General features: G+C 38.8%; 1 protein-coding gene across 1 annotated transcript in view; it reads left to right on the top strand.

Annotated features, from left to right (window-relative positions):
* Positions 1–6,951, top strand: part of IDO2 (indoleamine 2,3-dioxygenase 2) — a 63,099-nt gene extending 56,148 nt beyond the window's left edge. Inside the window, exons 7-8 of the mRNA XM_086702943.1 lie at positions 4,169–4,317; positions 5,733–6,951. Of these exons, the coding sequence (XP_086559069.1) occupies positions 4,169–4,317; positions 5,733–6,088 (505 nt within the window). The 3' untranslated portion in view covers positions 6,089–6,951. The remainder of the gene's footprint in view (positions 1–4,168; positions 4,318–5,732) is intronic.
* The last annotated feature ends 17,987 nt before the right edge of the window (positions 6,952–24,938 follow it).

Here is a 24,938-nt window from a genome sequence, read left to right as displayed (position 1 = left end):
ATGTATTGAAAGTGTTGATGGCCAAAATCATCTGGATTTTTGAGAGTTCCCAATGGGATTGTCTTGGAAAATTGAAATCTCCTCCTATGTTCTTGATGTGTCCCATGTTTGATTTATTGTTTTCATTTACTTTTTAAAAACATTTTTATTTAGGCGTTTCATCATTTGTAGATTAAACTTATTCTTTCCATTTCCCACTCACATTAAATTTCATATGGAAGTTAGCCCCTGTGGAAAAATGTCATTTCTTTCTTTTTTTCTTCTGTTTATATTTCTTGGATTTCCTAAAAATAGGCTATGAGAAAGACTAAAAATAACCTTGCCTACAGAGATTTGAAAGGAAAGTAATTGCTTTCCTTTGCAATCATTAGTTTGGGCCTGAGAGTGTATGGGATTGCTCAGAGAAACCCTATTTCCCTCCCTCAGACCAATTGTATCACAGGTGGAGAATATGGCTTTTGAAAGTAGATCCCTTTGTTTTATCTTTTTTGACTTACATTCTGGTGTCTTCTCTGTCACATTCAATGTGGCTTTAACACATCCGCTTCATGTTGGGGCACCAAAAAAATATTGATGTCTCCTGGCCATTTGAGCATCTGATGGTTCTTTAAAGCTGGCGGGTCCTTTCCAGAAAAACATTTGGGTTTATATATTCTAGATATATAACACAGAATTATAGAATAATAGTTTTTTTCATTCATTCATTCATTCATTCATTCATTAATCAACTATTTAGTGAGTGCTTACCATATGCCAGGCACAGTTCCTGGTGCAGGGAATGTTGCAATAAAACAAAACAGCAACTTTATTCTTGTGGAGCTTACATTTTAATGGTGGGAATCAGATCATGCATAAATAAATATAATTTAAAAAGTATTATACAATATATGTTACAACAATAAGTGATACGGGAAAATGTAAAGTAGGATACAGGGCATCATGGAGTATTAGGGAGAGGTGGTGTAAGTTTCTTACTTATTTATTATGGTCTGGGAATGCCATACTTCATTTGTGCAGATAACTGAAGGCAGTGAGGACTAAGCTACCTGGATACTTGTTACAAGCAAAAGGAATAAAAATTGCAATGGTCCTTACATTGGAGCATGCTTGTCATGGAGGAATTGTTGCAAGGAAGATAGCAGCACTGGAATGCAGTGTGTATGGGGGAGAATGAGAAAGATACAAGTGACAGCAGAAGACCAGATCATGTCAGGGCTTGTTGGCTACTTTCTGAGAGACAAGGGCAGCAGAGGCAAGTCTGGAGACAAATGAAATGATCTGTCTTAATTCAACTCATCGCTCTATTTTCTAACGTGGAAAATAGATAATTGAAGAGCAAGAATGGAAGCCAGGAAAATGTTCAAGAAGCTATGCCCACAATCAGGGTGATGGCTTGGACTAGGGTGGTGGCCGAAGAGGCATTGAGTAATGTTCAGTTCTGGAAATGACTGAAGGTAGAGTTGATGGGATCTGCTATTGGTTTGCAGGAGGAAGGAAGAAAATGGGATCGGTCGAAGATGACTCTAGGGTTTTGGCCCAATCCACTGAAAGAATAGAGCTGCCATTTTCTCTGATGGGGAAGACTGTAGGAGGAAGAAATTTGGCAAAAGGGAGGGGATATCTGGAGCTCAGTTTGGGACATGTCCATTTCTGTGGAGATATCTGTAAGTTGGCAGTTTAATATATGAGTCTGGAACGTAGGGCAATGGTCCAGGTAGAAGTGTACATTTTTAAAGACTCCTAATATAGTTGGTTTTTAAATCAGTGAAGTAGATAAGAGCACTTGGGAAGTGAGAGTAGCAAGAATCCCATAAACTGAGCTCTGAGAAAGTCCAACACCAAAGTGGTCATGATGAGGAGGGACTGTTGAAAGAGACCAAAGTGACCATCTGAGATCATCCACAACATGGCAAGAGACAACCCTGAACCAGTGTGACCACTGCCTCTCTTCCACTTACTCACGCTTTCAATATTTCTTCCCTATTTCCAAATATTTCTAAAATGCTGTTTAGAAATTTCATTGGAGCAGTGTCCTGAACTCTGACAAGTCACGAAAATTCTCTGGAACCCATTTAATTATGCAGCAGCTTTAGGAAGTAGGTGCAAATTAGGACTAAGTCTCAGGAAGGTGTGTACAAATGTACAAAATAATGAATGGAGGGAGCGGGATTCCAACTCACTCTAAATAATGTAAAATGGCTAATATTTAGCAAATGCTTAATATGTTCCAGGCACTGAGCAGGTATTATTTTAATTAGCTCCCACGAGAACTCAATAAGGTAGATCCTAATATCACTTGGGTGAGGAACTAGAGGCTCAGAGAGGTTAATTAACCAAGGCTCACAGTTAATAAATATCAAAGTTGAGATTAAATTTTCTATCTGCCTGAAATAGAGCCCTCTTACCCAACAGCTACCTCATGTTCTCCTCTTATGATCAGACTCCTTCCTTTGCTCTCCCCCTGCTCTGCTGTCTATGCCTCATCTGTTTCCAGAGTGATGTCACCCCACCTAAAAAGGCCATTTTGACGTTCATCCAGTGGAAACCGTAGAAGGGCTGACCAAACCATTCTCCAATGCAAACAACGCAGCTCCTTATAGCATTTCCTACCATAAGGAAGTATTTGACAAAGGTCATGAACAGCCAGCTGAGCAGTCTGGCTACAGCTTTTTTTATGTGTGTGATGCATTTTCCTTCTCTTGAGCAAAATGACTTTTAGAATTATAGGAAGAAGATGAGACATCTTCCACTGTAAGCCTGTTATTTAAATGTTCAAAACAGGGACAGTGGCTCATTCCTGGCAATAAGAGAAAAAAGATTCTATTCCTTAGTAAAAGTGGAAATCCATATGTGGGGGTCTTGAGAAAATGAACATAGAAAAGTACAAGTTTGGGATTTAAGTTCTGGTTTTCCCATTTTTGAACAGTGTGGCCCTGGAGAATTAACTGCTCAGAGCCTTTGTTTGCTTATCTGTAAAATGGGTTTTTAGACACCTGCCTTCATCTACTCAAAAGAGGTCAAGTTAGAAAATGAAGGTGAGGGGCACCTGGGTGGCTCAGTTGGTTGTCCAACTTTGGCTCAGGTCTTGATCTCACAATTTGTGAGTTCGAGCCCCGCTATGCTGACAGCTCAGAGCCTGGAGCCTGCTTCAGATTCTGTGTCTTCCTCTCTTTCTCTATTCCCTTCCCCTGCCTATGCTCTCTCCCTATCTCCCAAAAATAAATAAGTAAACATTAAAAAAAGAAAATGAATGTGAAGAGAGTTTATAGACTAACACATTGGAAGTACAATAACGTGTTCTTGGTGCCATTGTTTATCTTATGGAGTCAGCACATACATTCTGTAATTGTTTAAGACTCTATAAAAAATGTGACAGGGAAATGAGTAAAATAGTTGGAGATAGAACTAGGGGTTTTCAGACACAAAAAGGCAAAGAAATGGAATCAGGGAGACAGAAGGGGAGAAGAAAGGAGATAAGAGAGGAGAAGAAGCGGGGAAAACCCACTTCATCTGAGCAAGACCAGAGCCTCAATTCCAGTCCATCTACCTGTCCCTCTGGTAACCTGCAAGATTGTATTGTGTTCTCTTTGTTGCTGCCCTCATTATCAACACGTGCTGTCAAGAATGTATTTGACAAAGGTATTCCCACAAAGTCATGCATTATTTAACACTGGTAGTTCAACATGACAACTGTTAAAACTGTTACAGGGAAAAGCAAAGGGGCGTGTGTGTGTGTGTGTGTGTGTGTGTGTGTGTGTGTACTTACTTACAAAGCTCTACTTGTGGAGTTAAAGGTATCAGGTGATTAAGGTTGAGATGAGCAGAAGGAGTGAAGATTATTCCAGAACCCCTAAATTATTCCTACTGAGCAGCACTGATGTCATCTTTATGACTGAATTTTTCTAATAAATATGTCATAGGATCAATGTCAAGGATTCCTTTACTCTTCTGGAATAATCCTCCAACTGGGGAAAGGAAGGGCTGTATTCAATGGCCTGTTATGAAGTTGAAGTATGCTTAAGTATATATTCTACAAAGATACCCAGTCTTTTGCTCTAAAAACACCGTTGAAATTGTGTTTGCTTTCTTACTCACTGTTGCTGTATCAGAAAATATGCTCTTAACTCCTAGCACCCACTTCTTCTCTTTGACTTTTACTCTTGCTTAGATGGAAGGATAACCCAGCAATGCCAGTGGGGTTGATCTATGAAGGAGTCTCCCCAGAGCCCCTGAAATACTCTGGGGGGAGTGCAGCTCAGAGCACAGTGCTTCATGCCTTTGATGAGTTCTTAGGCATTTGTCACAGCAAGGAAAGTGGTAAGTCAGACATTTTCTTTTTCTTTCTGTTCCTTAACAGGGAGGAAGAACAGAGATGTCTTTATCAATTGATAAGACCAAGTGTAAATTAAAATGTCATGAAGTCTATACTTCTCTAAGTCAACCAGGAGGTTGTGTGCCTGCCAGATGTTATTGTGTCAAGTCAGTTAATATTTGATCTCAGCAGGATATTTGGTTTCCATTTCCATATCTTAAAACATTGCCATATATCCAACTGTTCCCCATAGTTTTGTTTGGACCCTAGGCAATAGCCTGCTTTGTCTAAAATGGGGGAGAGATCCGGAGTTTGAAGACTGTGGAATTAAGTTACAAAGTCTGGATATGGCTGATGATGGGTCTGAGCTCCTCACCAAAGCCCTTCCCCGTAAAAATGCTGCAACTTCAAGTCAAGTCTATTTAGACCAGAAGATAGGCCTACCAGTTTAGAAGCTTGAAATTGTTCATTTCCTTACCTGCCAGCATCAAGCTGATGTTTAACAGCTGCAAAAAGGCACTTCAGAGTATGGCATTTTCAAGTCGGATTTAGGGGAAAAAATGACTAGAATTTGGTGTGCAGTCAAATAGCGTCCAGTCTCATCCACAAAAGTCACTTATCAAGAACTATGATGATATTAAACACATAATGAATTTCCTATAAAAGATCAATCTATCTGTATTTCCTATAAATATCTATTGATTTGATTTTTAAACAACTTGACTTCAAGAGGCTATTATTACAAAAACATTGCTCATTCTTTTTTTTATTAAATTTTTTTTTTTTTACATTTATTTATTTTTGAGAGACAGAGAGCACAAGTGGGAGAGGGGCAAAGAGAGAATGAGACGCAGAATCCGAAGCAGGCTCCAGGCTCTGACCTGTCAGCACAGAGCCCGACACAGGGCTCCAACCACAAACCGTGAGATCATGACCTGAGCCGAAGTCGGACGCTTAACTGACTGAGCCACCCAGGCGCCCCAACAGTTGCTCACTCTTTATTTTCTTGCCCTTATAAATTCTATTAATTTCCCCTTCCTTAGCACTTTCCAAACAAAGCAAAATTCAGGAGAGTATTTAGCAAATTGGTTTAAGGGTTTATGCCTTACATTTGTAGATATCTCTCATGACGATAGTCTCATCAAGATACTTTGCCTACCTTGGGTATATGATACATATTTACACATTGACTGGTGGATATGGTTCCAACTCAGTTATCTGAGATGTACTTGCTTCTTTTTTCCTTCCCCATCAATATTCAGGAATGTAGTATTTGTAGTCTACAAGCAAAAGAGCCAGCAGAGTGGATTGGAAAGTTAGATGACAGCAAGTTTTCATTGCACTGATGTCTGGAAAACCAGACAGGCTCTCGCATCTTTCCATGTGGAGCTATGACATAGTTCTGGTTTGTTTCTTTCAGCTGATTTTCTGCACAGGATGAGGGAGTACATGCCTCCTTCCCACAAGGCCTTTATAGAAGAAATTCACTCAACTCCTTCACTGAGAGACCACATTCTGTCCTCTGGAAATGGCCAACTTCTGACAGCCTATAACCAGTGTGTGGAGGCCCTGGCAGAGCTACGCAGCTATCACATCACTGTGGTGACCAAATACCTCATCACAGCAGCCACCAAAGCAAAGGGCAGGAGGCCGAACTATGTCCCTGGGCCACCACTAGCCTTAGAAGAGAGGGGCACAGGTGGGACTGTAGTTCTGAGCTTCCTGAAGAGTGTTAGGGATAAGACCTTAGAGGCAATTCTCCACCAAAGTGATTAAGAGACTGCCCTCTTCCCAAGAATGCAAAACCAGAAACTTGGGTTTCCCCTGGCCCTTTCTCCCACTGGAGGGCACGTAGGCCTGGAGAATGAGAATGTCTGGAATTATCTGACAGGAACCTCAGCCCTGTTTATGTTCCTGCTCTACAGAACACCATCTTCTCCCTTGTTGAGAGCTGTTAGTCTTCACAGAGGAGAATTTCCATGGCTAGTCAGAAATTTTCCTTTCCCTATCTAATTACTGGTTAATAGCAAACAGCTTTGGACACTTCCTCATTCAGAACCCCACAGAGGAGCCCGTGTACCCCTATTCTATTTTCAAATAATAGAAAATCAATCTAAATTTCAAAAAACAAACCCAATTGCCTGTGGACAGATCCCCTTTTTGATTTCTTTAAAAAGCAAACTAAATACTCGTGCATGCATTCATTTATTCAGTCAGTCAACGACTTATTACTTCCTACTGAGCACTGGTTTAGGGATTAGAGCAGAGAATTTTTGTGGTCCCCATCCAGCTTTCCTTTCCCTGAGTGTGCTGAGTTTGTGGCAGGAGGTTGGAAATGCTCCAGTGGCGATGTGGAGGAAAGAGGAGGCTCACATAAGACTTGGAAGTCACAAGTGTAACAATGAATAGTTAACGATGTGGGAACGAACGGATGAGGCTCTTTGGCATGGTTCATCAATTTGCAAATTCTGTTTTAGTTTCATTCTTTATTTTTGGAAGAATGATTCTTTCTTCTTACACCGAAAGTTTATAGTTGTAAAATGAATTAATTGACCCATTGGAAGTAAATGATCGAAACAGGAATAAATAGTAAACTCACATGTTTAGTTTACAAATAAATGTAACTTTTTATTGATTTATTTTCTATCTCAAGATCTCATTTCATCTGATAGCAAAAGCTAGAAAACTTTAATCTTGCCAATTTAAGATAAACTCCATTAATTTAGGCCTGCCCCCCTCCCCCCCCCCCCCCCAGCCCCACACTTTGCGCACACACATATATCTGAGACAGTATCTACATTCCACAGGGCCAATCTAGAATCATGGCCTCAAGGAGAAGGACCTGATCATCAGGAGCAGCCTCTGCTCAAGTTAGCATCTGCTGAGCAGTTCCCCTCCCCATATGAGTACTGGTCAAATGGAGCTTGCAGCTTGTTTAATCCTTTCAAACAAGCCTTTCAGATTACTCAGCCTTCAAAGTCTTGTCATATCACTTGGAAAAACATCTGACCACTTCCAACATTGCCCAGGCCCTTAAACCCCACTTTTACTGTATATATGGGGGGGGGGGGGGGAGGAAGAGAAATTTTAAGAAATTGGCTTATGTGATTATAGAGGTTGGAAATTCCAAAATCTGCAGGGTAGACCAGCAGCCTGGAGACTCAGGGAATCACCATCTAAAGACTGCTGGTAGAATTCCTTTCTGCTCAGTGAAGGTCAGTCTTTGTTCTATTCAGGCCCTCAACTGATTGGGTGAGGCCCACTCACATTATGGACAGCAATCTGCTTTACTCAAAGTCCATTAATTTAAATGTTCGCCTCATCCAAACAAAATACCCTCACAAAACCGTACAAAATAATGTGTGACCAAATATCTGGGTATCATGGACAAGCCAAGATGACATAGAATTAGCTATCACAAGCCTCCTTTACAAGAAACTGAATCAGGGTAAAGTTATGGTATCTGATACACACCCTCCCCACATTTCTATTAGAGAAGAATCCTCTTTTGTAATGATGGGCAGGAGGTACAAAAATGATGTATAGTTTCTCCCCAGGAGATGCTGGGAAGGGATACAGGCAGTACACTGGATGGAAACCCCTAGAGAGAAGGATGGAATACTGCCCACAAAAATCTGACTATATTGACAGCTAAAGGCTCTTTATACCAGGTGATCTGTGTAGAATGAAACCATTGTCTCTTTTAATAAAAATAACAACCCGCTGTTTCGAGGTTGACCTTATAGGGCTAATCTTCACCTGGGAAGGGGGCAAAGCCTTAAAGTCTTAAACCTTGTACATAAGAGTCACCTTCACCTAAACCCCCCCCCCCCCACACACACACACCTAAGCCTTTTGGTGACAAGGGGACACTAATTCTTTTTTATCCTGTGCCCAAGTGCAGTTAGGATTAGTTTAGTCATTTTTAAAAGACATTAGAAAGGACTCAGGGATGATTTTAAAAGCAAGCCAACAAAAATCATAAAGGAACACCAGTTAGATGGCATGAGCAACATTCAGTCTTCAGCTGTGGGGCACAGAGACCCTATACTTTCCTTAGACTGCATGCAGGTGAACAGGATCCCCAAACTCTCAATTTACAGAGTGTCCAGCAAAGACAGTCTCAGAGACTGAGTTTTTCTTCCCTTGTTGTTAGTCTGAAATTTGTTTTTTGTTGTTTCAACACAATCTATATAGGGTTAAAATAAAAATAAAACTAAACACCAACCATAAAGAAATGCTTGAAACCTGTGAGATCCTATCCAATTTAAGATCTGGGATATAAAACTTGCAGTACCTGAAAGCAATTATTTCTTCCACAACAGTGAATTTCACCCACCAAATTCTGTCTTGCATTTTCTTATGCACAGATGTCCTATTTGCTTTGCTAATGGAAGAAACACTCTTCTCTTTCTTTGTTCACTTAACAGTAAACTTAATAAAGAAGTCGGATATCATTGCTTTCTGAAATGCAATTGCTAGTTAATTTTTGCAGTTTAGCATCTGCTTCTCAGCAACATTAAAAACTGAGTTTTTGGATGTAAGCATCATCAAAAATAAATGATTTTTTCTTGCAAAGTAATTTCCTTTGTAAACTCACAAATCTATTGGCCCACATGGTTCTATGGCAGCTGCATAGGTTTCAAACCAAACTCAATTATGGTATTTGCCTTTAATTGTCCACATTCTTTTTAAGGTATCAGTCAGAATTTGACCTGCACTGTACAGGGAGCATTTACCTTAGACCGACTCTGACCCCTCACAGGCCATGTCCTTCTTCGCAAGGCAAGGAGTCCTGGGGCCAGTAGAACTTGCCTTTAGGACGATCAACTTTTTAAAGAACCCATCAGAGGTTCTCATAGAAGTACCCATACTCAGAGGTACCCATAGTAGACAAAATACCAATAATGATAATAATAACAATAATAATAAAAATTAATTACAGGCACACACAAGTGTTATTCATTTGTCATTAAAATATGAAAAATAGGGGCGCCTGGGTGGCGCAGTCGGTTAAGCGTACGACTTCAGCCAGGTCACGATCTCGCGGTCCGGGAGTTCGAGCCCCGCGTCAGGCTCTGGGCTGATGGCTCAGAGCCTGGAGCCTGTTTCCAATTCTGTGTCTCCCTCTCTCTCTGCCCCTCCCCCGTTCATGCTCTGTCTCTCTCTGTCCCAAAAATAAATAAACGTTGAAAAAAAAAATTTAAAAAAAAATATGAAAAATAAACATCCATTTGAAAATATATTACAATATTCAGCACTACTTACGCCTCTGTTGCATAAATGCTATTATTTAAACAAAACAATTGGCTAGTTCACAGTGGCAGTAAGTGGTAATTAGTAAGACTATTTAAACAAATACTATGTAATTGTTTTCATTTTTATTATCTATGCTTTTCAGAAGAGTTAAGGAAACATGCTCACAATACTCACAATGTGAAAAATTACACTTTTACTATCTTGGTCATCCATGGGCACAAGCCCCGACAGCTGTTCCTATTTAAGATTAGGACCCGCTTCAGACGCTTGCTTGGGTCACGTCACGGGTCACGTCGCTCAGAGTGAGCCGCAGTGAGCCATCCGTCACTGTGAACCAGGAACTACGGTTGCCAACATCAGGGGTCAAGGGAAAACCCAGTAACAAAGACCACAGGAGAGGGATGATCAGCACCATACCCATTCGATACTAAAACAGTGTTACAGTCATATGGATTTTTCACTCTTCTTTTAATTTTTGACACAAGGTTGAAAAACGGAGCTTTTTTTTAATACCCCAGTGAAGGGGTTTACAGAACATGAGACTTCCAGTGCTAAAAGTAAGTCAGATTCAGGCAATGCAATTTGGTCACTAGACCTGCCCTCTATTACCACTTCTATTACCACCATTTTCCATATCATGCTCTGGATGCCCGGAACGCCCAAATACCTTGCACACATGGCCTCAAGGGTGTGTGTACAGAGTCTTCTCTCCTGGGTTTGCTTCTGACGGTGCCATTGGTATTCAAGTCCCTATGCCCTCAGGGAGGACAAGGCTTTTTGCAGGCATATGCGTGGAGCTCAGCCAGGAGGCTGGGGTGTTTACAGGCATTATGGAGCGGTCCCTGGAAGTTGCAACATAGCAGTGCTGGAAAGAGTGAGGCTGGACCTGAGACCGACTATCCCCATGTCTCCATGTTTGATAAGGAATTCTAAGGAGTGAGAGAATTAACTTCAAGGGTTATTTTGAAAGTATCTTTTTCTAGGGTATAATAGAACACTTTTTATTTATTTGCTAGACTGATCTATAATCTAATTTATGTATGTGTAGAAAAGAAACGGTATGTGATGTCCATTTGTACTTTTACCCCAGGCCCAGGCAAACAAAAGGCCTGTTAAAGTCTCAAGCTTGTCATTTAAACTTTGCCTGTAAGTCTTGTCTATGACCACCAGAGGGCAATCGCGACCTGCAACGCTCAGCCCCAGAGCTTCAAGCACAGATTCCAGGCTAATCCCATAGGAGGAAGGTTTTTCCCTTTTCAAAATATCTCTTTCTCCACAGTAGGACTCGGAGGAATCTGGAGAGGTTATCACCCAGAACCATGCCTCCAGACAGAGCCACACTAAATCAATCCAGATAAATACTGGTGTCCAAAAGCAAATCATATTCTATTCCTTTGTACATTTTAAAAGGGATATTCTGGGTGCTAGAACTGTGGATAATTTGCATTCCCATTTTTATATTTTTCCTTATTAAAAAGAAAAACATTAAAGCATGTTTTTGTAAAAGTCAGAGAGAGAAACTCTTCATCCTACCTCAGTGACTAGTGTTATCTGAGAATCTTTACTCTCAGGGAAACTTAAATGCTGCCAAATTGTGAAGAGAAGATTAGTAGTGAAAGACTAGCACTGAAAAAAAAGAGCATATAAATACAGGAAACAAGAAAAGCCAAGTAACTGTCTTGGGCTTAGAAAGAGGTTAGTCGGGGTTTTCTCTATAAGAAAATACAAATGTCATCACTCATTAAATAATTTCTCTTCTCATTGCCCCCCTCACATCCATCCCAGCTCTGTGGCACTTAGCCATGTATGACTTGTGTGGGATACCTCCTTTTATAATAGCTCCGTGATGCAATCTGCACCTGCAAACAGACAGTTCATTTAAAAATGTCCTATTATGGCAAGCATTGGAATTATATGCAAACTCTGGAGAGGGAAATGTGGATGGACTGAGGCACATCTCTAGCTGATCTGCTCATAGTTGCCAAGCTCAACCTGTGTTGAAAATATAAAAGAAGCATAAAAGAAAGGACACTTATAGTGTTCTTGTTTATCATCTCCCTTGTCCATTAATTTCCAAAAACTAATAAAGATGCTGACCAGAGAATTAAAAATTCTAATATAAAACTAACGGAAACAACAAATCTAGACTATATACCACTCAATCTGCTATAGCCATATGGCAAACATAAATTTGAGATTAGTGAGCTCGATACAGAGTACGAAGACCACACAAATCTACTCATAACATCCTTCCTTTCTATCTCACTTGCCTGGTTACAAATTCAACCAGTTCAATTTGTTACAATTTGTAACAGCTTCATGTGTCAATTTTAGGGTAATAACACTTATATAGGGTATGATAATTATATAAGTTACTATATGTAGTAGTAGTAGACCAGTGTCTATGCAGAGCAAACATTATTTAACTACTTGCTGCTATTATTATTGCTATTATTAATTGTCAAGGACTGTTAGACACACTGTTGAACAGTGTGGAAGGAAAGCTTGCTTTCAAAAACCTAGGACATAGAGTCACAGAAGAGTGACCTCTCTTCACCTGAAAGGGGAAATTTATGATCTAAGAATGCAAGAGGAAGGCCTTTGGAAAAACAGAAATTTCTAGAGTGTTGCTTTTTCATCTTTTTTCGGGAAATATTTTCTGACGCTGTTTGATTGCTCTCATGTTCACTATACAAAGACTTCGCCAACATTCCTTCTAAATTCTGAATAAAATAAAATTTCTAGTTTAAAATCAAACTAAAATCATGTCAGTGTTGTTATGAGACCTTACAACATGATTTGAAAGAAGTGGAGATACTGTAGATTTTGAAAAAAACAAAAAAAACCACAAAAAAACCAACAACCTACAACTAGGATTGACAGAGCAAAGGACTCATAAGCATATTGGCAAGAAGTTAATTGTCTGGGGGAAGGAATGTAATATCCTAGCACCTGACAGGATTGGCTAAGCTGTAAAGTATGGGAAGTTTAGCTCCTACACTTGAACCTCCCCTTTCTGTGCCGTCAATCTCCATATTGGTGACATCTCTTCTATCAGAGCAATGTTGTATTTTATATAATCAAAAATGTCCCAAGGAGAGAAGTGTTTTTCTCTCTCATGTTTCAGAATATCCAGGGATAGAACGGCGGCTCCGTTGGGTCATTAATGACTCAAGTTGTTCTCTCTGTACCCTGACATCTTCAGGAGGTTTCTTCCACCTCTTGGCTTAAGATGGCTGCTGGAATGCCAGCCATTCTATCTGCCCTGTAGGTCATGAGAAGAAAAGGGAAAAGAAGGACAATTTTCTGGGTTTTTTTGAGGAAACTTCTAAGAAGACCCCTACAGACACACACACACACACACACACACACACACACACACACACACGTGTATGTATATACATATTCATATGTATATATGTATTTTTTTCTATTGACTATGTCTCAGTCTCATAGCCTTCCTAGCTACCATAGACTGGCAAACGTAGTCTTTAAACAGAACAACCACACACCTAGCAAAAAATAGTGTTGTTAAGAAAAGGGGGGCACCTGGGTGGCTCAGGTCATGAGTCCGAGCCCCACGTTGGGCTCTGTGCTGACAGCTCAGAGCCTAGAGCCTGCTTCAAATTCTGTGTCTCCCTCTCTCTCTCTGCTCATGCCCTCCCTCCCTCCCTCTCTCTCTCTCTCTCTCTCTCTCTCTCAAAAATAAGTAAACATTAAAAAAAGAATACATTAAAAAAGGAAGGGAATGAATGCATGTTGAGGTAAGCAACAAAAAGCCATTTGTATTATATCTTCCTTACATAGTCAAATTTTCTTAGGGCCTTTCATGTTTCTCAAAACTTTTCCTCAGAAAAGAATCTAAAATTCACTCTATTGTATAAGAGATTGATAAGCCATGAAAGCATTAACCTTGCCTAAGAAATGTGAATTACCATAGGATGAAATACCTAAGTACAGTTATTAAACATTGCTAGTAAATTTTCAAGGGAAGGAGTAGGGGGATACAAGGAGAGTACAGGCAGTGTTGACAGGAAGAGAGGGTGAAATCTCTGCACACGGAAAACCCACACTTCACCTGAGGCCAGGCAGCTGGCACTAAAAATTGCAATATTATCTTCAACTTGCAGCTACACTGACATGGAAAAAGTCCTGCTAGTGTAAAGAGTTGCTTTCAAGTTGGAAGAAATTCTACCTATTCTTAAGGTCAGGAGTCAACTCTTTAATTCTGAAGGTCAGGAGTCAACTCTTTAAATGAGTTGCATTCCATGAGCGTATAGCAGTCTACAACCAAAATGTTAGCCCTACATTAGAATTGCCCAGAACGTGATAAAACGCAGATCTATATGACCACTCCCAGAGTTTCTGACTCAGTAGGTTTCGGATTCAGCCTGATAATTTACTTGTGATGATATCATAAGCTAAAGTTTGAGAATCACTGGTTTATGATGTTTTCCTCTTTTCCTTGTTATCAAGGGCACCATGAACTATTACCTCTATGTAATGAAAGTGAGTTTTACTTTCTGAAGGAGGAAACCTTAAACTCTTTATAATCATCTTAATGTGAAAGCACAAAATACCTAAGCTGTGTTGGTGGCCTACATAAGCATCTCTCTCCAAAAAAACATGTAGAAAGTGTTTGCTTACATTGTAAAGAGAAATATATCTTTCTGATCATTCTCTCGCACCATTAAGTTTTAACAAAATTGAAAAAAAAATTTAAGTTTCAGGAAAAAAGCAATCCTATTGTTAAATGAAGGACACAGTAAAAAAAAAAAAAATTAAAAAATAAAAAAAAATAAGACAGCTTGGGCCAAAAGACACAGGAAAGGAGATGGATGGTTTCCCCATAAAGGCACAATCCCAAATCAACTGCTGACTAACCATGATTTTATCAGAGGGAAATCTGGTTCTGGGTCTTGAACTGAATTTAGTTTTGTGTGTTTCTTAAATGATGCTAACATTAATGAATAAAAAACCCCTTTAAAAGTTCGTGAGAAGAGACAGAGCTGGAAAATGTTTAATACAAATCAGGATACTTCTGCAAATAAATACACACTGAGTAGCTAAATGATTGGATCACTCCTCCCTGCTGCCTATCTTAGGTACATGGCCTTGCCTCACTGAGCCTCAGGGTCTTGGATTGTCTAGTGAGTTTGCTGTGATGCATGATCTCTGGGTCTCTTCTAATATTCAGCGATGCTCTTCTGAGTATGCAAGAGTCGGTCCTGGGCTATGTGCACAGGGAATTAGTTCCATCTGTGATATTGATCAGGAGTTATTCTAAGTCCTAGGAGGTTCATTGTTATTTAGGCTGGACTCTGCTTGTTTGCATTGAATATAAGCAACATTTATGACAAATAAAGTGGTAAATAATAGACTAGCTAATCATAGTTTAATAATGGCATTCACCAGAGAAACCCATCTTCTCCCTTACCTGAAATGCCCAACCCACAACCACCAGCTTCTCTTGAACAAGCCCTCCCGATGCATGGCCATCTGTTCCTCCCAAACAGTATCATGGAACATTTGGGTGACTATTGGTATTTAAAATTATGTTATTCTAACTTCTCATCATTTATGATAGCTAACTAAGTCAATCTACTCTATGTAGAGAGAGCCTGGAATTCCCCAGCACCTTCCCGTTTTGTACCTTCCTGACTAGCTCCTGGGTGTATCCTTGAAGACTCAACTCAGGCATCAGCTCTATGGGGCCCTTCCTGCTAACACTCCACCTGCCATCTGCAGCCTAGATGCTGCCTAAAACTTGGACCTGCCCCTCTTTCTGGATTTGTCTAACAGGGTCACTGTAATTACCTTCTTTTTTTTTTTTTAATTTTTTTTTTCAACGTTTATTTATTTTTGGGACAGAGAGAGACAGAGCATGAACGGGGGAGGGTCAGAGAGAGAGGGAGACACAGAATCGGAAACAGGCTCCAGGCTCCAAGCCATCAGCCCAGAGCCTGACGCGGGGCTCGAACTCACAGACCGCGAGATCGTGACCTGGCTGAAGTCGGACGCTTAACCCACTGCGCCACCCAGGCGCCCCTGTAATTACCTTCTATAACTGCTTCCTCCATTCAACTATAAATTCCATGAAGTCACCTCTGTGTCCCTTATGCCAGTATAGAGGTATTTAGTAAATATTCTTTCAATGAGTGAAGGAATTTGAATAAGCTCAGAGAGTGTGTGGAGAGAACCCATTTGTGGTAGGGCCATCAATACAAACACAGTTAGAACTTCTGGTAAAAGGGGAAAGAAACTGCCTTACCAGGGAATAAGAGTCTACTTATCCCTATAAATCTGCAGCCTGGGGTGAATGACTTCGTGAGTATTTCCCTCACCACATTTTGATGCTAGTAAAATCTTACTTAAATCTACATCAAGTGAAGCTTTAGATGTTGACAGACTTACAGCATAAGCATCAGGAATACCTCAGACAGAAGCATTCAGTTATTATTATCATTACGATTACTACAATAGTAGTAAAACAGTAATAGTTATAATATGTATATAGTTTGTGAAGTGCTTTCACAAATGTTATTTCATTTGATTTTTACCACAGCTTGGTCAAGTGGGTACTATTGTTATCCCACTTCTGCTAGTAAAGAAAATGCAACTCAAAGGAGTTAGGTGACCTCCCCAAAGTTCAAAAGCATGGTAAATGGTGGAACTGGAACCCAACCCAGATTTTTTAGCTCCAAAAGCAACGGCATCTGTATTGTTCCTTCATGACATTGTTGTCAAAACAAAAGCAATTTCAAACACTGGGCTGCATGTTTCCTTGGGAGGGGGGCGGGCAGCAGGAGGAGAATGTTGTCAGGCAGCCTATCTCAGTCTCTGCCAAATGGCTCAACAGAGGACTTGGTTCTTTTGCCTCAGCATTTGGTCACTTGGTCTCCTGTCCCAACAGTTGCTCCTGTCACTCTGGCAGCAACATCTCAGATGTACAGGATCCCAACGAAATGGCCCTAATTGGTCAGACTATACTTAATGGCCTTGGGCAGAGATTTCCCCTATAGTGAATCACCCTTCAATCACCAGTGAGTCAGGCCATTTAACTCTAATCTTAAATTCATACTTCATAAACAGCTCCATTTACTCGAGACATCTTTCATTTAATAGTTAGGGGCAATGGCAACAGCTATGGCATTATGTCTCCTCACAGAGACCATAGAGAGCAGAAAATGAAAGCAGATGTCTCTTTTCACTCTCAATAGAAATACCCATTAATATAGCATCTTCCCCTCAATCCTCACCCTTGTGGTCACTGCCAAGACTCCTCAATGGTGAAACAGGGAGTAATCTAAAGTGCATTTGCAATCTGGCTTCCTTGTTCTGGGATTAATCCAGAGACAGGGATCACCGATTATTACAGCAGTAATGGAGGAGCTCCGTAGGTGAGACTTTGAAATACCCTCCCCAGTCCTCCACAGGGCCTCCCTGGGTGGAGGCAGGGGAACAAGTTTGATTTGGTACTTCATTACTCCCCATCTCCAAAACTCTAACGACATCACAAAGCTATATACCGGGACTCTTCTGTCTAAAGAGGAAAGTAAGGTTTGGTTTACTAATCCAGGCATAAAAAAGTATAACCTAAACTGAAATCCACAGCAATACTGTCAAAGAGCTGCCTCATGCAGGTGCTATTTACAGCTAAGGGGCTGAATCATTGTCATATAAGCTTTTATATAGAGCATAGTAAAATAATTTAGTGACTTTAGAAATGGATAAAAATATTAGGGAGTATATTGTGTGTTTTCAAGCCAATGACATATTTAAATTTTTTAAAAGTTTATTTATTTATTTTTGAGAGAGAGAGAGAGAGAGAGAGAGAGAGAGAGATACAGAATCCCAAGCAGGCTCTGCACTGTCAGTGTAGAGCCCGATGTGGGGCTCGAACTCACGAACGGTGAGATCCCGAACTGAGCTGAAACCAAGAGTTGGATGCTTAATCAACTGAGCCACCCAGGTGCCCCAAAGGACATATTTCAAATGGCCATTGATTTCTAGACCATCAAATAAATTATCATTTTTGGAGCACATTTTACCTTATACATGCTAGGGTCTTGATATATAAATAAAATACACAGAGAATGGTCTAAGACATGTTCTCAAAGAGCTGTTAGTCTATCTAAGATGGTAGATAAAGGGTAAGGTTCACACTATTAGTGTTATGTGGCACCTTGCAAAACACCAGAATGGCTCTGTTCCTTGTTTGGTACCTAGAGACCATGAGCCTCAGACATAAAATGATGCATTAAATGCATAATGCATAAAATGATGCCTGGTGTTCATACCAGGCAAAACATCCATCACTCCATGAGTATTGAGTATTAAGCTCTATGAGTTCTATTCCTAGCCTACCCATATGCTATCTCACTCATGGTTTTAAGGGTAGGTGTAGGCTATTTCAGAGTCCAGGCTTTCAGGAAGATACACAGACTGGACAATCACAATCTGTCTTTCGTTTCTTTCTGAGACAGGAGACTTCTTACTCCATATAAGCAAATCCTGGGGGTAACTTTTATGTCCAGACACAGCCCAGTGTAGTCAGAGGGAAATTATTTTTTCTCCTTCGGCCTCTCATGTGACTATCTTAATGTGATATCTCTATGTCAAAACTGCTCCTTGTGTGGCTTCCTTCCACATGTACCTTTTCTGAAAACATGCTTAAGTAAATGGTTTTTTTTTTGTCTGCAGTGCCGTCCTCCATCTCTGTTTCTTTTTATGTAATCTCAAAAGTTCTAATGTGTTTATACCTGACTCCTAATTCCCCCATGCTGGCTCTGTCTTACATGCAAGAGCATCCCCCAACTCAAGGTGAGATCAAGATGAGAATGGTTGTCTTGCATTTCATCTACTACCAGAAGGGCCAATTCCAGCTCTCCTGCCCACAGATGTGGGGGGACTGGATCACGTGTGAATAACCCTATTCACATTCACAATGACCCAGGCCAGGGGGTTCACGTGTGACTCAAATAGAGTCAATCAGACTCTTCTCTGACTTTGGACATCTGGGTTGCTGAGAGAAGTTCATGAAAATGTAGGTAAAAGCCTGTCTGAGAATAAAACCAATAGAAACAGGGAGGTGGAGTCAAGAAGGGGAGGGCAGTGAGAAAGGTGAGGGGGAGAAAGAGACAGAGACAGAAGAGAGCTTAGAAGACATGTCCCAAGCCACTGCACTGTAACTGAAGCCGGCACTGCCCTTGGACTTTCCAGTTTCTTAAGTCAATACATTATATTAAAAAAAAAAAAAAAAAAAAAAAAAAAGCTAAACACAATGAACTACTGTCTACAACTACTTGTCCTCACTATGTACCTGTCCTGGAATCTGCACCTGGCTTCCTTGTTTAATTCTGTCAGATGTGATCTCAAGAGTTATTAACAGAATTTCATGCTTACAGATTCCTGGATGAGGTTTTACATTCTCCTTGGTGCTGAGTTTCTCTTGCTGGCCAGGCCTCTGCCTCTGTTTTTGCTTTGTAGGTAAGTTTCGGTCTTGCTCGCAATCTTGCAGCTACACCAGTGCATTTAAGCACACCGCGCTCCACCCACCTTTCTCATTCCACCCTTGGTTTTCTCTGCTCTTCCCTCTTGGCCTCAAAGTACACTGCAACTCTACCAACCTACACAGCTGAGATTTAATACCCATTCAGGATATCAGGTAACACTTGAAACTCCTTAACTGAAGGAGTATGTCCACATTAGTACTGCCACTTGTTTTTCTGTATTTTGAAAGCAGAGATGTTTTAAGTAAAAAGGAATACAGGTGTGATTTCAAGCAGTTCAACAGGTCGGCGGGCTTTGAGCTTTCCCAGCATTCTTCAAGCAGAGCCACACTCATGATACTGCTTTTTTCCTGCTCTGCTCACATTCCCTTCTAAGGAAATCCACTCCATCCATAGTCCCCACTACCTAGTGGGCCATGTTTTATACTGTGTTACCCTGTCCTCTGGGGCTTCAGGGTCAAGCAGGTGACAGTAGAATCGACAGAGAGAAACATTTTGAATATTTGACTCACATTAAAGGAGAAACATTCTAAAATTTCAAAGAAGGTCCATGAATAACCATGGATTCTTGACAAAAAAAAAAAAAAAGATTTTGAATATCCATGGAATGCCCATTTCCCAAACCATTATACATAAAATAAACTAATATTCTCTCTCTGAGCTCCTGGTGCTTATTTAGCTAGGTGTCTCTCTGTCCCTTGCAACAAATCAGTTCAATAAATGCTGTAAAAACATAATGTCTCCTTTACCAAACATAAGGACTGCTCTGATCATCTCAACAGATTAAACCAAGGCAGAGTAGTTGGGGGAGGGACTTTGGGGTGAGGGTGTGTGTGCGAAATACATGATTGTGTTCAGCAGAAAGGAGAGCACAAGTCAAATTTAATATAACCTGATTTTGACATAAGAGAAGAAAGAGACAGGCAGTTCTAATCTCTGATCCCTTTTTCCAATACATACCTTCTGCAAGTCTTTTTATTATTCATTCTCCCAAGGATGAGATGAATTATTCATATAAATGTCACATATTTAGTTAGGATAATTTGGATGAAAGCAAGAGTTATTATATTAAGAAAATATGGATTTATTAAAAGACATCGGGAATTTGTGAAATTGAAGAAAGGCTATATAACCATTTGTTTTTCAAAATTTTATTTAATGTAATTACAGATTTGTAAAAAATTGCAAAGATAGTATGGAACCATTCTGTATACTCCTCATCCAGTTTCCCTCAATGATTACATCTTACATAATTAATAGTACTGTACATTGAAACAGAAAATTGACCTTGGCATATTGGTATGTGTGTGTATACATTTGTCTTTCTATGTTGTTTTAACAACTGTGTAGATTCATATAACCACCAGTGTAATTATGGTGCAGAACTATTCAGTCATCAAAAACGGGATCCCTTTTATTCCTTTTAATGGTAACATAAAACCCTCTTCCCCCCTTGGCACTGATCAAAGTTGTTGTTGTACCAATAGTTTATTTATTTTGATTTCTGAGTAGTCTTCCATGATATTGTAGGAGCACAGATTTTTAATCATCCATCTATTGTGGGAATCTTACCTGTTCCCAGTTCCTGACTATTACAAATAAGCCTGCTACAAACAGTCATTGTACAGACTTTTGTGTGGACATCAGTTTCCAATTCCCTGGGAAAAATGTCCAGGAGTGTGATTACTAAATCATAAGGTAAATGAATGTTTATTTTTTTAAGAAGTTGCCAAACTCTTTTCCAAAGTAACTGTATCATTTTACATTTCCACCAGCAATGTCTGAGAGATCCAACGTCTCTGCATACTTGCCAGAATTTGGTTTTGTCACTATTTTTAATTTTAGCCATTCTGAAAAGTTGAAACTGTATCTCATAGTGGTCTTAATTTGCGTTTCCTTAATGACTAGCAATGCTGAACATCTTTTAGTGTGCTTATTTGCCTGCCTTGGGTAAAATGTTTTTTTGTGTCAGTGCCCATTTCTAATTGGGTTGTTTTTTTATTGTTGTGTTTTAAGAGTTCTTTATATATTTTAGATATGAGTCCTTTGCCAGACATGTGGCTTGATAATATTTTCTCCCTGTCTTTATTTTGTCTCTTTGCACCATTGCCATGGTCTTTCATAGAGTAAAAGATTTTAATTTTGATGAAGTCCACTTTATTGACTTTTTTCTTGTATAGATTCTGTTTTTGGTGTCACACATTCCAAAACTCAGTATCAAGACTTAGGTTGCAGAGGTTTTCTCTTATGATTTCTTCAAACAGATTTGTTTCTGAATTTTACATTTTAGTTTATGATCCATTTGGAGTTAATTTTTGCATGAGGTGTGAAGTTTAGGTCGAAAGTCATTTATTAAAAGGACTATCTCTCTTCCAGCTTTTATACGTCTGTAAAAAAAAAAATGAGTTGGCTATGCTGATGTAGGGTTACTTCTGGGTTTTCTGTTATTTTCCACTGATGTATGTGCCTATCCCTCCTCACATACTACACATTCTAGATTGCTCTAGCTATATAACTCTGAAAGTGAGGTAGTTTTTCCTCCCACTTTATACTTTCTTCACAAAACAATTTTTAAGCAATTCTAGTACTTTTCTACTTCCATATAAATTTTAGAATAATCTTGTCAATATCTACAAAATAGTCTTGTGAGAATATTGATAAGAGTTGCATTAAACCTATATATCAGTTTGGGACAACCAACATCTTTACTAAGTTGAGTCTTCAAATCAGTGAAAACAGTATGTCTTTCCATTTACTTAGATTTTCTTTGAGTTCTTTCATCAGTGTTTTGTAGTGTTCAGTATATAAATCTTGTACATGCTTTGTTAGATTTATACCTAAATATTTCATATTATCAGGTGATTGTAAATAATACTGTATTTTGCATTTCAGTTTCGATGATGTTAATGCTAGTGTAGTCAAATATATGTCGATCTTGTATCCCTAAATTGCTAAATTCACTTATGTGTTCTAAAGTTCCTTTGTAGATTACTTGGGATTTCTACAAAGACAATTATGTCATCTAGATGATGCTGAATGGTAGTGGACATCTTTACTTTGTTCTCATTCTTAGGAGAAAAGCATTCCATCTTCCGCCATTAAGTATGTTTGTTGTAAGTCTTTTTGCAGATGTTCTTTATCAAATTGAGGAAGTTCTTTATTCCTAGCTTCCTGAGAATTTTAATCATGAATAAATGTTGAATTTTATCAAATATATTTTTGTTGTTGTGGCAAATTATATAATTATGAGACTTTTTTTCTTATCTATTAATATAGTGAATCATATCATTTGATTTTCAAATATTGAAACAGCCTTGCATCCCTGGAATAAAACAAACAATCACAGTGCATAATTTTTCCATAAAATGCTGAATTCTATTTACAAATATTTTGTTAAGGATATTTACATCTATATTCATGAAAACTATGGGTCTATAGTTGGGGGGGGGTTGTTTCTTTTGTCAGTACAGGCTTTGTCTGGTTATGGTTTCAAGTTAATACTGGCTTTATAAAATAATTCAGTAGTGTCCCATCCTGTTCCATTTTCTGGAACACATTGTGTTGAATTTAGGTTAAATCGTCTTCAAATATTTGGTAGAATTCTCTGGTAAAACCATCTGGTCCAAGAGATTTCTATTTGAGTAGTTTTATTTTGGTTTTGGTAACAATTTAATGTGCTTAATAGTTATAGGGATATTCAATTATCTCTTTCATATTGAATGAATCATAGTAGTTTATGCTTTTCAAGAAATTGGCCACTTTAAGTTGTCAAGTTATGTATATAGAGTTTTTGTAGTATTCCCTTAGTATCTTGATATTTGCAAGGTCTGTAGTGGTAGTCTTTATTTCTATTGTTGGTGAATTATGTCTTTTCTCTTTTTCCATTTGCCAATCTTGCAAGAGGTTTTTTTTTTTTTTTTTTAATTTTATTGATCTTTTCAAAGAACCAACATTTATTTCATTAGCTTTCTCTATTATTACCTACTTTCAATTTCATTGAATTCTGGTCTTCATTATTTCCTTCCTTCTGTTTGTTTTGGGTAAATATTGATCTTCTCTTTTCATATCATGAAGTGGGAGCTTAGATTATTGATTTCAGACTTTTCTTCTTTTCAAATGTAAGCATTTAAGTTGTATAAATTTCTCTGTAATCACCATTTAGCTCTGTCCCACACATTTTGATATGCTGGATTTTCATTTTCAGTAAGTTCAATCTATATATAAATTTTTTTCCCTTAAAACTTCCTTGTTGACTCATAGGTTATTTAGAAATGTGTTTCCAAATATTTAGAGATTTTCCCCTTTCTATTATTGATTTCGAGTTTGATTCTATTGTGGTCAGTAAACATAGTCTGTATGATTCCAGTTATTTTAGTTTACTGAGACTTGTTGCCTAAGATATAGTTTACTTTGAGATGTGTTCTGTGAGTACCTGAAAGAATATGTGTCTGCCATTGCTGGATGAAGTGTTCTATAAATGTCAATTAGATCATGTCAGTTATGTTGTTGAATTTTTTCTATATACCTGCTGATTTTCAGTCTAGTTGTTCTATCAATTGTTGAGAGAGGAGTATTGAAGTCTGCAACTCTAATTATGAATTAATATTTATATTTCAAATCAGTTGTATCAATGTTTTCTTCGTACATTTTGCAGTTCTTTTGTTTGGTGTATACCATTAGAATTGTTCTATCTTCTAGGTGGATTGATCCTTTTATCTTGTAATGTCTCTCTCTGCCCCTGATAGCTTTTTTGGCTCTAAAGTCTATTTTACCTGTTTTATATAGCCACTTCTACTTTTATTGATTAATGTTTCCATGGTATATTTTTCATTCTTTTACTTTGAGTCATTTATACCGTCACTTTTGAGGTGAATTTCTTGTGGAAAGCACATGGCTAGGTGATAAGTTTTTGTTGTTGTTGTTGTTTAAATGCCTATTTGTTTTGAGAGACAGAGACAGAGAGAGTGAGCACACAGAGAGACAGAGAGACATGAGCAGGGGAGGGGCAGAGAGAGAAGGGGAGAGAAAAAACCCCAAACAGGCTCCATGCTGTCTTAATCTCACGAACCATGAGATCATGACCTGAGCTGAAATCCAGAGTCTAGAGTCTAATGTTTAACCCACTGAGCCACCCAAGCTCCCCTTTATTTTTTTTTTAATGTTTATTTATTTTGAGAGAGAGAGAGAGAGAACAAATGGGCAAGGAACAGAGAGAAAAGGAGACACAGAATCCAAAGTAGGCTAAAGGCTTTGAGCTGTCAGCACAGTGCTACTCATGCGGGGCTTGAACCCACAAACTGGGAGATCATGACCTGAGCCAAAGTTAGATGCTTAACCAACTGAGCCACCCAGGCGTTCCTTGTTTTTGTTTTTTTAATCCACTGTATTAATTTCTGATTTTTAGTGTATTTAGAGTATTTGGATTTAATGTAATTATTGATATGGTAGGGCTTATGTCTGTCATTTTTGTTGTTGTTGTTTGTTTTGTCTTATCTTCCTGTGACTTATTTGAACATTTTTACAATTTAGTGTTATTTGTTTACAGTATTTTTACTGTGTCTCTTTGTATAGCAGTTTGTGTTTGCTTTATTATGTAACATATACACAGTATCACAGCTCTGTAAGGTCTACTGGTATGAACATTATATCAGTTCAAGTGAAGTGTAGAAACCTCACCTCACTTTACACACCCTAACCATCTTCCATGTACAATGTAATTGTTTTAAGTATTTCTTCACATACTTTGAGAACTGCATCAAGCATTGTTATAAATTTTGTGAAAAATATCAAATATAACTTAGAAAACTTAAAATTAAAGCATGAAATACTCTATTATATTTACATGTATTTTTACT

The sequence above is a fragment of the Puma concolor genome, chromosome B1, assembly GCF_028749965.1.
Source record: "Puma concolor isolate L17-30 chromosome B1, mPumCon1.1.hap2, whole genome shotgun sequence".
In the NCBI taxonomy this organism is placed as follows: domain Eukaryota; kingdom Metazoa; phylum Chordata; class Mammalia; order Carnivora; family Felidae; genus Puma; species Puma concolor.
Note: the sequence above shows the minus strand (reverse complement) of the source record. Positions and strands in the feature narration are given on the sequence as shown.